We start from the raw sequence: 18,167 nt of genomic DNA, 5'->3' as shown, positions 1-18,167 counted from the left end.
CACCAGCTGAATTTTGTCACTTTTTGACTTTACCTCAGCAGTACTATTAATCACTCCTGCAATGAATGTTACTAGAGCCCTTTTGTCTACATAAATCCTGTCATTTGTTCTTTGTTGCATCTCTCGTATCCCTATTGCTCCCTGTTCATTAGGAACATTATTCTGTTCTCTTGACATTCTTACAGCTTCTGCATAAGTGATCTTTCTTTTCACTCTTATTTCTTGAATTTTAGCCTCCCGTCTCACAACCTCACACCCACTATATGCAACATTATGAGCTCCTCCACAATTGCAGCATTTTGGTTGAACTCCTGTTCCGCACTTTCCATATTCATGATCACCCCCACATCTAGCACATCTCCTCTGCCTTTTACAGTTTTTAGCCACATGTCCAAACCTTTGACAATTATAGCACCTCAATGGCTTTGGCACATACACCCTTACTGGGTAACTCATGAAACCCAGGAACACCTTCCTTGGCACTCTTTCTTCTTCAAATTCAATCAATACAGATTCACTTTCCTTCTTCACTCCCTCCTTTGTTGTTTTCAGTCTTTGAACATTCATTACTTTCCCTCCTTTGATATTCCTCTTTATTTCCTCCATATTTATACTCATTGGTATCCCCGTGATCACTCCTTTACAACCGCTGTTTTGTGCTCCCACCCTCCCAGTGTATTCCACCTTGCATTTTCCTATCTCTTTTAGCTTGAGTGCTTTCTCAAGTTGTTCCTCATTCACACATCTTACCAATAAGTTGCCATCATTAAGGACTTTTGCAAATACTATTTCCCCTATCTTATTTGTCAGAGTTGTTGTTAGCACAAACGGGTTAATTTTCTTCATATGTCCCTGAGTCTTCTCATTAAACCTAATTATGACAACACCTCCTCTCTGAGCTTGTTCATCTTCCTCACTTTCAGAGCTTTCTCCACTATCATTTCTTATTCTTTTATTCCCTTTGTCTTGGTTTTTATTCATCCGACCCCTCACTACCTCCTCATTCCCTTTATTTCTCCCTTCACAATAATCCACCTCTCCCCAGCTGCCTACCTCTGGTCCCAAGTCTCTATCCCTCTCCTTCTCCACTTTCTTTCCCTCAACCCCACCTCTTATCTTGTCCGTCATTACCGGACCCACACGACCCCCTCCCAGCAATTTCTGTTCCTTCCTCACTCTCTTTCCCTCAACAGGTTCCAAAACACACTCACGCATCAATCAAAACACAGCCAGCTTCCAGTCAAGCCAACTCAGCCACTCCCACTCCCACTCCCACTCCCACTCCCACTCCCACTCCCACTCCCACTCCCACTCCCACTCCCACTCCCACTCCCACTCCCACTCCCAACTGGCCAGCACATCAATCCTCCCCCAACTGAATCACTTGACCATGTCTGCATGCTTTTATGCGTTGAGTTGCTGTGCCATGATTGGCTGATTAGATATTTGCGTTAATGAGCAGGTGTACCTAATAAAGTGGCCACTGAGTATAGGAACAGGCCCTTTAGCCCACAATATCTACACAGAATGTTATCCTGAATTAAACTACATCTCTTCCATGTTCTATATGCATCATGTACAGAAGAGCACAGCACAGGAACAGAGACTTTGAACCATGATGTTGTGCGAACTAATTAAGCTAATAATTAGTAGGCAGCCGTCTATTCCAGGGGATCATGAGTTTGCGCCTCTGGTGGACTGTGTCCTGTCCAGGACGCAAGCCTGGGCAAGAAAATTTGAAGAACCAGCTGTTGCCCATGGGTGGGTATGGCCGCAAGGCAGCAAAGGTTTAAAATCAGAGTTCTCCTTCTCTTAGGCTACGTCCACACTAGGCCAGATAAATCCGTAACCGAAGCTTTTTCTCTTCGTTTTGACCCTCCGTTCACACTGAAACGTTGTTTTCCTCCCCCGAAAATGGAGTTTTTCTAAAACATTCTCCAGAGTGTTTAAATCTGAGAACGCTGGTTGGCCGTTGTACTGTGTATGGGGTGACCGGCTAATTTTAAAAATACTGTCATGACGTGCCGGAACAAATGGTGGCAGCAGCGCGGTATTTCATTGTTTTCTTGAACACAACCTCCAACACCACAACAACAATATCTGACAATAGATATGTAACAGCCTAATGTAACATTGTATGGAAGTACAAGATACATGGACATTGTTGAAAAATGGAAGATACGAGGACATCGTTGAAAGTTTTCTTGGCAACTACAGAGCACCGAAGCACGTACAACTGGTTGACAACATGCTTCAAGCATACAAAACCATGAAGTGCAAAATGTCACTGAAGATTCATTTACTGCATTCCCATTTGGACTCCTTCCCTACAAATCTTGGTGCTGTCTGTGACAGGCATGGTGAACAGCTTCACCAGGACATTGCAGTCATAGAGAAATGGTACTAGGCAATGGGAATCCATCAATACTGGCTGATTATTGTTGGATACTTAAGTGAGAAGCCTCAGACACCGAATACAAATGAAAATCATCGACAGATCATTTTTAGCTTAGTTGAACTAGTGCAAAGTATCGGGGCCATTATGCAATTGAATGCATTATATGTAATAAAAGTTAATTTCTTATTTCTCCAAATTTCTACTTGATTCAAGTTGTCTGAAATTATATTTGTGTTCAGCTTCAGGCGGTCTATCATTCATTTTAAAAAAAATCGAGGAAGCAACACTTCCGAAAAACTCATTGTTGTCCGGTGCTATTTATTGCCCTTCTTGATTTGGCATCTTGAGTAGTTGTGCCATTTGGATGTTCTTGGTCTCTGTCACATCACAGTCCCTTTGCAGCTCTCTGTAACTTAAAGAACGTGCAATTTTGCTATTCCAATTCTAATGTAAGGTAATCAAACTGTAACAATAACTATTTCTCTCTGCAAGTGCTGCATGACCTGCTGAGTATCTCCTATGTAATATATTTTACTTTAATACTTCAATAGTTCCATTTAATATCAGAGAATGTATACAATATACAATCTGAAATTCTCACTCTCTGCAGACATCCTCGAAACAGAAGAAAAACCCCAGTGACAAAAAAACATAAGAACCCCAAAACTACCCCCCCCCCCGTCGTTACCTGAGAAATTACCTAAGGTTACCCATAGCCCTCTATTTTTCTGAGCTCCATATACCTGATGAGGAGTCTCTTAAAAGACCCTATCACATCCGCCTCCACCACCGTCGCCGGCAGTCCATTCCACGCACTCACCACTCTCTGTGTAAAAAAAAAAACAAACAAACAACAACAACTTACCCCTGACATCTCCTCTGTACCTACTTCCAAGCACCTTAATACTGTGCACTCTCATGCTAGCCATTTCAGCCCTGGGAAAAAGCCTCTGACTATCCACGTGATCAATGCCTCTCATCATCTTATACACCTCTATCAGGTCACCCCTCATCCTCCGTCGCTCCAAGGAAAAAAGGCCAATTTTTCTCAACCTATTCTCATAAGGCAAGCCCTCCAATCCAGGCAACATCCTTGTAAGTCTCCTCTGCACCCTTTTTATGGTTTCCACATCCTTCCTATAGTGAGGTGACCAGAACTGAGCACAGTACTCCCAAGTGGGGTCCTATATAGCTGCAGCATTACTTCTCGGCTCCTAAACTCAATCCCACGATTGATGAAGGCCAATGCACTGTATATTTTCTTAACCGCAGAGTCAACCTGCATAGCAGCTTTGAGTGTCCTATGGACTCAGACCCCAAGATCCCTCTGATCCTCCACATTGCCAAGAGTCTTACCATTAATGCTATATTCTGCCATCATATTTGATCTACCAAAATGAACCACCTCACACTTATCTGGGTTGAACTCCATCTGCCACTTATCAGTCCATTTTTGCATCTTATCAATGTCCCGCTGTAACCTCTGACAGCCCTCCACACTATCCACAACACCTCCAACCTTTGTGTCATCAGCAGATTTACTAATCCATCCTTCCACTTCTTCATCCAGGTCATTTATAAAAATCACAAAGAGTAAGGGTCCCAGAACAGATCCCTGAGGCACACCAGTGGCTCCTTAAAACCTGTCTCTTCCTGTCTCTTTGTCCAAACCTTCTTAGTATTTATCTATCTTAATATTACTTTAAGTTGTTTGGTGTCCATTTTTCGATAGTACTGTCGTGAGGCTGCTTTGAATTCTTTTGACACACTGCAGGTGCTGTGTCTATGGTGCTTTTTGTTGTCATACATTCATTTTAGAGTACCACAGTTACTGATAATGATTCAAATAAACTATGTTTATAAAATAAAGTGATTCTTAATTGATTGGATAAACTTGTTTGTAGTGATGTAAAAAGCTAATGTTTTCTGCTGATGTTTATAACTTTGAATTCTCTGGGAAAAGATTTGAATTTACTTGTTTGTTTTCTTGCCCTTTTTCCCCACCTACTCTCCAGCAACTAGCATTCGATTGATGTCAGTATACATTATTGAAGAAATTCCACACAAATTACCCCTTATTGCAGTAATTTGATAGTATAAGCTTAATTATAATTTCACTTCAAGCAGTTGTCTTTTGTGAGTATAGTTTATTTATTTTAACTTAGAAAAATGCTATTAAGTATTGCTGCTTTCAATTCTATTGATCACATATATACAATAGTGTCTGTTTTATATATAATTTCAGGTGTACAAATTCAAACCGAGTATTTTCTGTTTCAGGCTGAACTACGGGCAGCTGTATTCCTAGCACTGGAAGAACAGGAGAGAATTGAAGTAAGTGCTGACCAAAGCATTGGGTTTTGTTGACTACTTAGTGTTCACTGCAAATATTTACATTGAATATAAAGTCTAAAAGTGGGTCACATGCATATTAGTATTTATGTTCCATGTGACAGCACCTCCTCTACCCCATTAATTACTATCTTTAAATGATACTTGCAGTGTGATATTGGGCAATTTGGTATGGTGCCCATGCTTGGCAGGTGGTCAAACTCTTGCTTTTGTTTTGAAAATGTTATTTTAAAGGAGAAAATAAAAGTGGAGAATCAGAATCAGGTTTATTATCACCAACGTGTATCGTGAAATTTGTTAACTTAGTAACAGCAGTACAGTGCAATACATGATAATATAGAAAGAAAAAAAATAAGTAAATCAATTACAAAAGTTTGTACAGTAAGTATATGTATATTAAATAGTGAGATCAAAATGGTGCAAAACAGAAATAATGTTTTTTTATAAGTGAGTTAGTTTTCATGGGTTCACTGTCCATTTCGGAATCAGATGGCAGAGGGGAAGAAGCTGTTCCTGAATCACTGAGTGTGTGCCTTCAAGCTTCAGTACCTCCTTCCTGAGGGTAACAATGAAAAGAGGCCATGTCCTGGGCGATGGGGGTCCTTTATAATGGACATCGCCTTTCTGAGGCACCGCTCCTTGAAGATGGCTTGGATACTACCTACAGAGGCTAGTATCGAAGATGGAACTGACTAATTTCATAACTTTCTGTAACCTCTTTCAGTCCTGCGCAGTAGCAACCTACCCCCACCCCCCCAAAACCAGATAGTGATGCAGCCTGTCAGAGTGCTCTCCATGGTACATCTATAGAAATTTTCAGTGCCTCGGGTGACAAATTAAATCTCTTCAAACTCATAATGAAGTAGAGCTGTTGTCTTGCCTTCTTTACAACTACATTGATATGTTGGGACCAGGTTGCGTTCTCGGAGATTTGACACCTAGGAACTTGAAATTGCTTACTCTCTCCACTTCTGATCCCTCTATGACAATTAGTTCATGTTCTCTCATCTTACACCTCCTGAAGTCCACAATCAGCTCATTTGTCTTATTGACGCTGAGTGCAAGTTGTTGCTGCAACACCACTCAACTAGCTGGTATATCTCGCTCTTGTACGCCCTCTCATCTCCTTCTGAGATTCGAGATTCTACCAACAATGGTTGTATCATCAACAAGGTTATAGGTGGCATTTGAGCTATAGTTAGCCACACAGTCATGGGTATAGATGGAGTAGAGCAGTAGGCTAAGTACACATCCCTGATGTGCATCTCTGTTGATCGGCAGCGAGGAGAGGATATTATTACCAATCCATACAGATTGTGGTCTTCTGGTTAGGAAGTCAAGGATCCAATTGCAGAGGGAGGTACAGAGGCCCAGGTTCTGTAGCTTATTGATCAGGACTGTGGGAATAATGGTGTTAAACACTGAGCTATAGTCTACGAACAGCATCCTGACTTGGGTGTTTGTATTGTCCAGGTGATCCAAGGCTCTGTGAAGAGTGATTGAGATTGCATCTGCTGTAGACCTATCGCCACGATAGGCAAAATGCAGTGGGTCCAGGTCCTTGCTGAGGCAGGAGTTGATTCTAGGTATGACCAACCTCTCAAAACATTTCATCCATCGTAGATGTGAGTGCTCCTGGATGATGGTCAGTAAGGCAGCTCACACTACTCTCTTGGGCTCTGGTATAATTGTTGCCTTTTTGAAACAGATGGGAACTTCTGACCGTAGCAGTGAGAGGTTGAAAATTACCTTGAATACTCCCACCAGTTGGTTGGCACAAGTTTTCAGAGCTTCACCAGGTATGCTCTTGGGGCCTGCCATCTTGCAAAGGTTCACCCTTCTGAAAGCTAACTTGACATCAGACTCCGTGACTGAGATTACAGGCTCACTGGTTGCAGCAGGGATCTTCACAGCTGTAGCTATACCTCCCTTTCAAAGTGAGCATAGAGGACATTCAGCTTATCTGGTAGTGAAGCATCGCCACCCAAATTCATGCTATTGGGTTTCACTTTATTGGAAGTAATATCCTGCAAGCACTGCCAGAGTTGGCATGCATCAGATGTTGTCTTCAACCTCGCTTAGAATTGTTCCTCTGCTCTTGAAATAGCCCTTTGCAAGTCATACCTGGTTTTCTTGTACAGGCCTGGATCACTAGACTTAAATGCCACAGATTTAGCCCTCAGCAGACTATGAAACTTATGAAAGGAATTCTGGAGCTTTGTTTACTGAAGCCTTGCTTGCCACTGACTTGGGGAATAATTACAAGAGCAGCCCTGGAAGAATAAATGTAACAGGCAATAGGAATAGATGATTTGAACTTCTGAACTTTCATCAAAATCGTGGCTTGTTTTTTACCTCTGCACCATTTTCCTACATTTTCCTTATTTCTCCTAATATTCAGAAAATTAATGATCTGAATTCTCAATGAGTGAGGTTCCACAATTCTTTGAGGTGGAGAGTGCCATCCTGTGAGAAGAAATGTCTTTCCATCTAAATCCCGGGTAGATTGAGAGTATAGAAGGGTTTAATTTCAAAGATGACAAGTGTAAAATTGAGGCACTGATTAATGTATCAATTAGGGTGACAAACACAGTAATGATGGATAAGTACAATTTAGGGCAGGTTAGAGCTGTGCAGCCTTATTTTGAATGAACTTAAATTTGAAGAGATTAGCATGAGTGCAGAACGACAGAACTGTATTTGAATAGTAAACACAAAATACTCTGCAAATGCTGGGGTCAAAGCAACACTCACAACACACTGGAAGAATTCAGCAGGTCGGGCAGCATCCGTGGAAACGATCAGTCAACGTTTCGGGCTGGTATCCTTCATCAGGACTGTAGAGGGAAGGGACAGACGCCCTATAAAGAAGGTGGGAGGAGGGTGGAAGGAGAAGGCTGGTAGGTTCCAGGCGAAAAATGAGTAAGGGGAAAGATAAAGGGGTGGGGAAGGGAAGCAGGGAGGTGATAGGCAGGAAAGGTGAAGAAGGAATAGGGGAAAACAGAATGGGTAGTAGAAAGAGGTGGAACCATGAGGGAGGTGATAGGCAGCTGGGGGAGGGGCAGAATGAAATAGGGATAGGGGAAAGGAGGGGGAAGGAGTTACCAGAAGTTGGAGAATTCTATATTCATACCAAGGGGCTGGAGACTACCTAGACGGTATGTGAGGTGTTGCTCCTCCAACTTGAGTTTAGCCTCATCATAGCAGTAGAGGAGGCCATGTATGGACATATCCGAATGGGACTGCTTCGTCGAGCACCTCTGCTCTGTCCGCCACAACAGACAGGATCTCCCGATTGCCACCCACTTCAACTGTGCTTCACATTCCCATTCGGATATGTCCATGCATGGCCTCCTCTACTGCCGTGATGAGGCTAAACTCAGGATGGAAGAGCAACACCTCATATATCGTCTAGGGATATTTGCAGACACATTTAATCTTTCCCTGCTTCAAACTGAGGTTCCCACCTGTTTTAGGAAGACTACTGTCTTCCTGGTACCTATAAAATAAACAAGGTAACATGCTTTAATGACTACCATCCAGTGACTGACATCCACCATCATGAAGTGCTTCAAGAGACTTGTCATGCCACACATTAACTCCTGTCTCCTAGACAACTTTGACCCACTGAATTTGGCCATCTCCCTGTTCCTACACCCATCTCTGGAGCATCTGGGCAGTAAAGGCACCTGTATTAGTCTATTGTTTATTGACTACAGTTCTGCCTTCAGTACTATATTTCCAAGAAATCTTATTGCCAAGCTTCCAAAGCTGTTGCCTAACACCTTCCTTTGCAACTGGGTGATTGACTTCCTGACCAACTAACAGCAATCAGTAAGAATAAGTAGCAACACCTCTGCCATGACTATTCTCAAAGCTGGTGCTCTACAAGGCTGTATCCTCAGCCTTAATTCTATCTATATGCTCATGACTGTGTGGCAAATTCTGTTCTATCTCCATCTACGTGTTTACAGATACTGTATTACCTTAGTGGCCCGAATCTCAAATAATGTTGAGTTGGAGTATTGGAGTGAGATAGACAGCTATTGGACATAGTCTCATGGAAGGAATCTTTCCGTCAATCTCAGCAAAAGAGCTTGTAATTAGCTTCAAGAGGCGGGGTTATGGTGCACATGCTCTTGTTTACATCAACGCAGAAGGTGAAAGTTTCAAATGCCTCGGAGTAAATGTCACCTATAACCTGCACTGGCCCAACCACGTTGACACCAGTGCCTCTAATTTTTCGGGATGTTATAAAGGTTTGGCGTGTCCTTTTGATCCTCACCAGTTTTTTATTGATGCAGCACAGAGACTATCCTATTTGGATAGATCACAGCTTGGTATGGCAACTGTCCTGCCCATGACCCCAAGAAACTGCAATGTTGTAGGCACAGCTCAGCACATCATGGAAACCAAGCCCCTCCATGGACTTTGTCTACATTTCTCGCTGTTTCAGCAAAGCAGCCAGCATAATTATATCAGCATACACAAAATGCTGGAGGAACTCAGCAGGCCAGGCAGCATCTATGGAAAAGAGCACAATTGATTTTTCGAGCCAAGACCATTCATCAGGACCTGATGAAGGGTTTCAGCCGGAAACGTCAACTGTACTCTTTTCCATAGATGCTGCCTGGCGTGCTAAGTTCCTTCAGCATTTTCTGTGTGTTACTTAGATTTCCAGCATCTGCAGATTTACTCTTGTTTGTGATTGAGCATAATTATATATTTCACTCACCCTGGGCATTCTCTCTTCTTCCCTCCTCCATTGAGCAGAAGATACGAAGCCTAAAAGCATGCACCACCAGGCTCAAGGACAGCTACTATCCTGCTCTTATAAGACTATTGAATGTTTTCCTGATACAATAAGATGGACTCTTGATCTCACAATCTATCTTGTTGTAACCTTGTACCAGCATTGCATTTTGTCTGTACTTGAACACTATTGTACACTCTATTGTTTTCCTTTGTACTAACTCAAAGGAAAACTCTTTCACTACTGATGGTAGTGAATTGATTTCTATGTACAGTATGCAAGACAAGTTTTCATTGTACCTCGGTACATGTGACAATAATAAATCAATTTACCAAAATATAACCTAATTTTATTATTGAATTTGTTTGTGATTATTTATTGTATGTCCCACAGTTTTGGTCTTTGCTGTGTGGAGATATATTCTACTCTATTTTTAAAAAGAAAACACTCCTTTATAAATTTCAAAACCTAAGTCTCTTTGTTCTATAATTACAATAGAAACCAATTAAAGAGATCTATCACAGTAACTACAATTATTCTGATTCATCTGTGGGATCAGATGCATTGAAAGACTTTAGTTCCTGTGTAGTTCTTAATATCACAATATTATATACCTAGAAAGTAGTAATTATTATAGAGGATGATAGTGCATGTCTTCAGACATAATAGCAGTCCACAGTGATTAGGCAAAATATCTAGTTAATCCATTGTGCTGGTTCAAGGCAGTTATACTTTTTAAAAATTTGAAGAGTGTTGTGCATTAGTGTAAATTTTTGTTCACTGTTACAGATCTGAAAGGAATAGGAATAACCTAATGCTTTCTTCACATCAAATTAAAAGATAGGCAAAATTGTGGAGATGAATTTCAATGATGAAAACTCCTCAATTTCACATCTAGTTGCAATTTCTGTGAAATTATCTGAACATTGTTTCTTTTCATCACCTCTCCTTACAGATAAAAGTTGTTGAATTTATGCTTGTCTTTCTTGTATCTCTTTGTGATATACTTGTGCAGTTTAAGGTGACTCAGCTGTCACACATTTTTACAGAATTTAGAGTATCAGAAATAAAATTTGTGAAAAAAGTATGAAGATGTCTAGAGAACATGGAAAGGAAGCATAAAACAGGAAAAATGGGGAAAGAAAATTGGGAGAAAAAGGGAGGAAGGAAAATTAGAAACTAACACAAAAGATATGTGGAGGAAGCTAGAGCTGTAGCGCGTTATAAATTGTGATGCAAAGACTGAATTTTAATTTATTTTGCAGAATAAAACACCATTGGTTAATGAGAGCTTGAAAAATTTTTTGAACACAGAGGATGGTAAGTGTTGCTTTTATTAGGTTCCAATAGGAAGAACAAAACAAATGACACTATTTGAACAAACTGGTAAATTAATATCGAAATTGAAATTTGGCCTTTCTTCACAGGGCGCTTGGTAGCTGGTCTTGTTACTGAATTTCTCCAGTTTTTCAACCTTGATTTTACTTTGGCTGTATTCCAGCCAGAAACAAACACTGTAAGTTAATTTCATCCAATTTTCAGCATATCTTTACAGGTATCTATTTGTTGTGAAAATACATCAATATTTTAGGAAACCATGTATTTTCCTGTATATTTCCTTATACAGTGACTTGAAAAAGTATTCATCCCCTATGAGTAGTTTCACATTTCTACTGTCTCATTTTCTAAATTTAAAATATATTGAAGTAGGACTAAGCAATTTTGAGCTAATCTACAAACCATTGTGCATCATGTCAAATCAAAAAATACTCCAAGATCTGTCAACAGTTTACTAAAAATTAAACACCAAAATTGTGAGACTGAAAAAGTATTAATCCCATTTGTAATTACTATGCTAAACGTCCTTGAATGCGATATGTATGTTACCTTACCAACTCGCCCAATTTGATGATGTAGAAAAACTGAGAATCACCTGAATAAATATATCCTCTCTCTGTAAGGTCCAACAGTATGGTAGATTTTCCACAGACCAAACCAAAATGAAGACAAAAGATCATGCAAGGCAAGTCAGGGAATGATATAGAGAAGCAGAAATCTGGCAAAGAGTACAAAACCATCTCAAAGGCACTGAACATACCTTGGAGCTCAGTGAGAGAGTGGAAACATATGAAACTATAGTCACACTGCCTAGGTCGGGCTGCCCCTCTAAATTTAGTCACCAGAGAAGAATGGCATTTGTAAGAGAGGCTACTGTGATACCAACAGTCACTCTGAGTGAGCTGCAGAAATCAGTGGCTGCAACTGGAGATGAAGTTCATAGCTCCTTGATCTCTATACCCTTGTACAAAAAGAGTATTTATAGAAGAATAGCAAGGAAGAATCCCTGGCCAAAAAAAAAAGCATTTCCTTTCCTGTAAAGACTTTGCAAAGCGTCACTTAGCAGATACTGTAAAGATGTCATAGTCATACTTTATTGATCCTGGGGGAAATTGGTTTTCATTACAGTTGCACCATAAATAATTAAGTAGTAATAAAACCATAAATAGTTAAATAGTAATATGTAAATTATGCCAGGAAATAAGTCCAGGACCAGCCTATTGGCTTAGATCCCATCCAGTTCGCCTACCAGCCCTGACTAGGAGTTGAGGATGCCATCGTCTACCTGCTGAACCGTGTCTACGACCACCTGGACAAGCCAGCGAGCACTGTGAGGGTCATGTTTTTTGACTTCTCCAGTGCATTCAACACCATCCGCCCTGCTCTGCTGGGGGAGAAGCTGACAGCGATGCAGGTGGATGCTTTCCTGGTGTCATGGATTCTTGATTACCTGACTGGCAGACCACAGTACGTGTGCTTGCAACACTGTGTGTCCGACAGAGTGATCAGCAGCACTGGGGCTCCACTGGGGACTGTCTTGTCTCCCTTTCTCTTCACCATTTACACCTCGGACTTCAACTACTGCACAGAGTCTTGTCACCTTCAGAAGTTTTCTGATGACTCTGCCATAGTTGGATGCATCAGCAAGGGAGATGAGGCTGAGTACAGGGCTACGGTAGGAAACTTTGTCACATGGTGTGAGCAGAATTATCTGCAGCTTGATGTGAAAAAGACTAAGGAACTGGTGGTAGACCTGAGGAAAGCTAGGGTACCGGCGACCCCTGTTTCCATCCAGGGGGTCAGTATGGACATGGTGGAGGATTACAAATACCTGGGGATACGAACTGACAATAAAATGGACTGGTCAAAGAACACTGAGGCTGTCTACAAGAAGGGTCAGAGCCGTCTCTATTTCCTGAGGAGACTGAGGTCCTTTAGCATCTGCCGGACGATGCTGAGGATGTTCTACGAGTCTGTGGTGGCCAATGCTATCATGTTTGCTGTTGTGTGCTGGGGCAGCAGGCTGAGGGTAGCAGACACCAACAGAATCAACAAACTCATTCGTAAGGCCAGTGATGTTGTGGGGATGGAACTGGACTCTCTGACGGTGGTGTCTGAAAAGAGGATGCTGTCCAAGTTGCATGCCATCTTGGACAATGTCTCCCATCCACTACATAATGTACTGGTTGGGCACAGGAGTACATTCAGCCAGAGACTCATTCCACTGAGATGCAACACAGAACGTCATAGGAAGTCATTCCTGCCTGTGGCCATCAAACTTTACAACTCCTCCCTTGGATGTGGACTCAGTCAGAGTCCTAATCTTAACCCAATCAAACATCTCTGATGAGACCTCCAGATTGCTGTCCACCACCGCTCTCCAACTATCCTGATGTAGCTTGAACAAATTTACAAACAGGAATGGACAAATCTTGCTCCATAACGTTCAGAAAAGCTAATAAAGACTTATCTGAAGGGAATACTGGCTGTAATAGCTGCAAGAGGTGGTTCAACTAAGTACTGACTGAAGGGGGATAAATACTTTTGAACTGCTGACATTTCAGTTTTTGAATTTTTAGCTTTTCGTGCTTTACAATTTTCCCTTTTTTGTGTTCTACTGTGGAAAAAGGAGCATATGATTCATAGTTAAAATTATCAGTTAAATTGATCAAAACCCCTGGTTGTAGCACTTATTTATGTGAACGAAGGGTTGGAAGCTGAAGATGTTTACAAAGCACTATACAGTGGATTCCGGTTAATTGGGACATATTGGGAGCAGTGCTTTTGGCTCAATTAAGCATTTGCCCCAATTAACCAAAGTTTCATGGAAATAATTTTAAAAGGTATAAAAACGGCAAGCTATTGTTTAAATTAAATACTGAATACATTAGAACACTGCGAACAATACTACAGTGCTATAAAACTGCATTAGTTCCTAATAGTTAACAATGGAGGAATTCATCTAGCGTACTCTGCCATGTTCTTTTGATTGTCTGTAAATAAAGAGTCAACACAGCCCCCTTGTGCAGATAATGGACTACCTTCTTTGCCTTCCTGCATGAAGTCATATCATAATCCAGCAATAAATTTCCTGCCATTAAGTTGGTCCAGTAGGTTAATTTTTTTTTTTTGCCCAGTGTTAAATCTTTTTTGTGGCATCTTGGCAAGGGTCTGAAATTTTTTAGTCAAAGTAAAAAACAGAATGATCAAAAATCAAGGTTTTTTGAATCTGCATCTTTCAGCCCAAATGGATAATGTAACACAAGCACACACACTGATACTGTTCTAAACACTGTTCGCTCTAGGCATGGAGTAGTTTCTAACAACCACATAAATACATGCTATTGACACTAGTTAGAAACAGGTCAGTATGGTGTCCCAAATAAATGAAAGGAATCCCTGCTATTTTCTCAATTACTTTTTCCCTGATTAATTGATGACCCAATTATCTGGAATCCACTTCTGTACTTTCAAATTCTGTTACAACCTAGGAACTCACTGAGTCAATGTTAGCTCTTTGAGAACCTAATAAATCACATTTTCCCACTTATTTTCCTGTAACCTAACTTCTCGTCCGTGCCTACAATCCTTCTCCTTGATTCTCTTACCATTACCAATGCCAGGTGCAATTTGGTGATGGGAGTGTAAATTGGAGCACCCAGAGGAAACCCATATGATCACAGGGAGAACACGAAGACCCCACACAAACCTGAGTTGCTGGAACTATGAGGCAGTAGCACAATCTCACAGCATCTTGCCTTAGTTCCTTTACCATTTGTACTTTAATTGATGGCTTAATCATTTTGAGACTTTACTACTATAATGTTCCCTCATCCTTCAGCTAACCTAAATATCAAAGAGTTTACACTTCTGTCCTCAGTTTTCTTTCAGATGTGTTCCTATTTGTGTGTAAGCTTCTCACTTTATCTCCCACCCCACCCAATCTATGTTAGCTACCTGTCTCCAAATTGCTTTAATTCTTAATTTAATGATTGTGGCTTTAAATATCTTTGAGTCTGTGTCTATCCTATTGTTGCAATTACTACATCTGTGTTCTCCATTCTTGTTTCCTCTTCCAAGCACATTTGATCCTTTTAGACAAACACACATCGCATGCTCTTTACTCTGACTGCTGTACTTATAAATAACAAGGTTTCATTTCTCCTCTTGAAGTCTTCAAGCAGCCATCTCTGGATCATTTCAAAATCTCTGCCTTTCATCCAGCATCAGTCTCTCAGTGCTAACTCTGAATCACTTGAGAAAGGTGCCAAATAAATACACCTTGGTGATACATTCACATTAAGTCACAGCATGAGTTTTGTATATTTGTTCAAGCAATATAATATCAACAAGAAAATATTAAAGGCCATAAGTGAAGGAAAACATAGCACAGGGTACCACCTACTGTAGTTGTGATGGTTTATTATTAACCACTCTACTCGCTGGAGTTCGGAAGAATGAGAGAGTATCTCATTGAAACTTAATGAATATTGAAAGGCCTGGTTAGAATAGGCATGCAGAGGATGTTTTCTAAAGTGGGGGAGTCTAGGACCAGAGAGCACAGGTTCAGAATAGAAGGACATCTGTGCAATTTATTGCCACAGACAGCTATGCAGGCCAAGTCATTTGGTATATTTCAAGTGAAGGTTTATAGGTTCTTGATTAGTCAGGGCATCAAAGGTTACCGTAAGAGGGTGGGTGAATGAGGTTGAGAAGGATAATTCATCAGTCATGATGGAATGGTGGAGCAGACTTGCAGGGCTGAATGTCCTAATTTTGCTCCTACCATGGCAAGAAACCCTACTTGGTTTTCTGCATTAATTACTCATAATATGTAGTCTGATCTTCATCCAAGTCACAATAATAGACAAATACAATCTGCCTAAACTAATAACACACAAACAATTGTACTTTTCATCTTTTTATTGAACACATTGATTAATCATTCACGGTCCAGGCTGGAAAAAGTATGTGAACCCTTGTACTTAATAACTGGTAGAACTTCCTTTAGCAGCAATAACATCCACCAAATGATTCCTGTAGCTGCTGATCAAACTTGCACAATGGTGAGGAGGAATTTTAGACCATCCCTTCATACAAGACTGTTTACAGTTAATCAGTATTTCTGGATAGCTTGCATGAACAGCCCTCTTCAGATCATGCCACAGCATCTCAGTTGGGTTAAGGTCTGGACTCTGACTTAGCCATTCCAGAACATGAATTTTCTTATGAAACCATTCTGTTTCTGACTTACTCTTGTGTTTCAGATCATTGTCTTGTTGTCCAACTTCTATTAAGCTTCAGGTGACGTATCACTACCCTGACATTCTCCTGTAAAATATGTTGATACAATTTTGAATTCATTGTTACCCCAATGATTGCAAGCTGTCCAGCCCCGAGGTAGCAAAGCAGCCCCAAACCATGATGTTCCTTCCACCATCCTTCACAGTTTAGATGAGGTGTTGGTGTGCAGTGCCCTTTTTTCTCCAAACATAGCAATGTGCATTTCTGCCAAAAAGTTCAACTTTTGTCTCATCTGACAACAGAACATTGTCCCAGAAGTGTTGTGGAATATCCAGGTGTTTTTTTTTCAAGCTTGAGACATGCAGCAATGAATTTTTTGGAGAGCAGTTGTTTCCTCCATTGTGGCCTTCCATGTACATCATTCTCCTCCAGTATTTTTATTATAGTGTACATATGAACAGAGATTTTAGCAAGTCCTAGAGATTTCTGCAGGTTCTATTTCACGTCCTTCAACGTTGCATGTTGTGCTCTTGATGTGATCCCTGCAGGATGCCCACTCCTAGTGAGATCGCAACAGTACTGAACTTCTTCCAGTTGTAGTTAATTTCTCTTATTGTGGACTGATGAACACTTGCGTTATTCGAAAGAAATGCTTTTGTAGCCCTTTCCAACCTCATGCATCTCTACAATTCTTTTTCTAAGGTGCTTGGAAAGTTCTTTTGATCGAGGCATAGTGCACGTAAATACATCTTTCTTGAGAAGAGCAGGCTCTGTCAGTAACCTGACTTTGTGTGTCTTTTTTATGTGGCAGGGCACCTCTACAACCCACATCTCATTGATTGGAACACCTGGCTCCAAATAGCTTTTGAAGAAGGCATTACTCTAGAGGGATCACGTACTTTTTTGGACCTGGACTGTGATCGTTTAAATGGTGTACTCAGTATTGACTAGAAGAAGTTCAAAGGTCAAATTTAATGTCAGAAATGTATACAATATACATCCTGAAATGCTCTTTCTTCACAAACATCCACGAAAACAGAGAAGTACCCAACGAATGAAGGACAGTTAAGCGTGAGAATCCCAAAGTTCCCCCCAGCTCCCCCTTACCGCACGTAAGCGGTAGCGAGTAACAATCCCCCCTCCCCCACCAGTAAAAAAAAATGCTCATCAGTGCGATCACTGAGCCCAAGCATGTGCTAAGCAGTAACAAAGACACAGACCAAGGTTACCCCAAAAACTTCGCCTTTCATCGGAAATTCGACAAACCACAGGTTCTCTCTCTCCCTGGCAAGGGAGAGGGAGGTGTCTCCCATTTTCACAGCAAGCGGAACAACCCGCTGGTTTACGATCTTAAAAGTCTATTTCGTTGCTTTTTTCAAGCTCTGGGTCCGAAGATCGCAAAAACCTCGGGTCATCGGGCCCACAGCGAAAGATTTCCGGCCTCCCTGATGACACGAGTCTCCTGGCGTGACACCGACACTCAATCCATCCATCTCCAGAGCCCTGAGATCTTAGGCTTCTGAACACGATCGAGATTCTCAGCCCAAACTCTTGGCATGTCGAATAGCGGCCAGTCGTGGACCCCTGAGAATGGGCCCCATTCCCGCAAAGAACCGAAGCTTGTGTGTAACTCCAGGTCAGGGTCTTCAAAAGAACTCTGAAAGGGAAAAATAAAAATATTAAAGGTAGAAATAGAGTTGTTTCCAAAGATGCAAGGAAAGGAGTTACCGTTAGGTGCCATCATTCCTCCTAAGCTCTGCCTCCAATTATTTGTGTGTTATTAGCTTAGGCTTTTTGTGTTTGTCTAGTATTGTGACTTAGATGAAAGTCAGACCACATTTTATGAGTGAGTAATGGAGAAAACCAGGTAATTGCAAAAGGTTCACAAACTTTTTCTTGCATCTGTATGTCTTGTGGTCTAACCATGAACTGACGTACTTTTTAATTTTTGTGTAACTACAAATTGGCATTATACATTCCATTAAACCATCGGCATGTTTGCTGTATAATAGAATGATCAGAAATGGTTGTGTTATTATCCAGGAGAAAGACAGGAACATAGAATTGAGGTTTTTAACAGAA

The 18,167-nt window shown here is 41.0% G+C and overlaps 1 protein-coding gene across 5 annotated transcripts in view; it reads left to right on the top strand.

Annotated features, from left to right (window-relative positions):
* cep43 (centrosomal protein 43) overlaps positions 1 to 18,167 on the top strand; it is an 83,366-nt gene that overhangs the window by 10,743 nt on the left and 54,456 nt on the right. For 4 of the 5 annotated variants that reach the window (XR_011886899.1, XM_072265855.1, XM_072265856.1 and 1 more), the window contains exons 2-4: positions 4,679 to 4,732; positions 10,769 to 10,823; positions 10,931 to 11,019. Coding sequence is in view for 4 of the 5 variants with exons in the window: in XM_072265855.1 (XP_072121956.1) it covers positions 4,679 to 4,732; positions 10,769 to 10,823; positions 10,931 to 11,019 (198 nt within the window). In the remaining variant the exon portion in view is untranslated. Of the gene's footprint in view, positions 1 to 4,678; positions 4,733 to 10,768; positions 10,824 to 10,930; positions 11,020 to 16,896; positions 17,050 to 18,167 lie in introns of those variants that run through there. The other variant, XM_072265858.1, reaches the window with a different exon arrangement.

This window comes from Mobula birostris, chromosome 8 (assembly GCF_030028105.1).
Source record: "Mobula birostris isolate sMobBir1 chromosome 8, sMobBir1.hap1, whole genome shotgun sequence".
Classification (NCBI taxonomy): Eukaryota; Metazoa; Chordata; class Chondrichthyes; order Myliobatiformes; family Myliobatidae; genus Mobula; species Mobula birostris.
The sequence above is the reverse complement of the archived record's forward strand: the minus strand, read 5'-3'. Positions and strand labels throughout refer to the sequence as shown.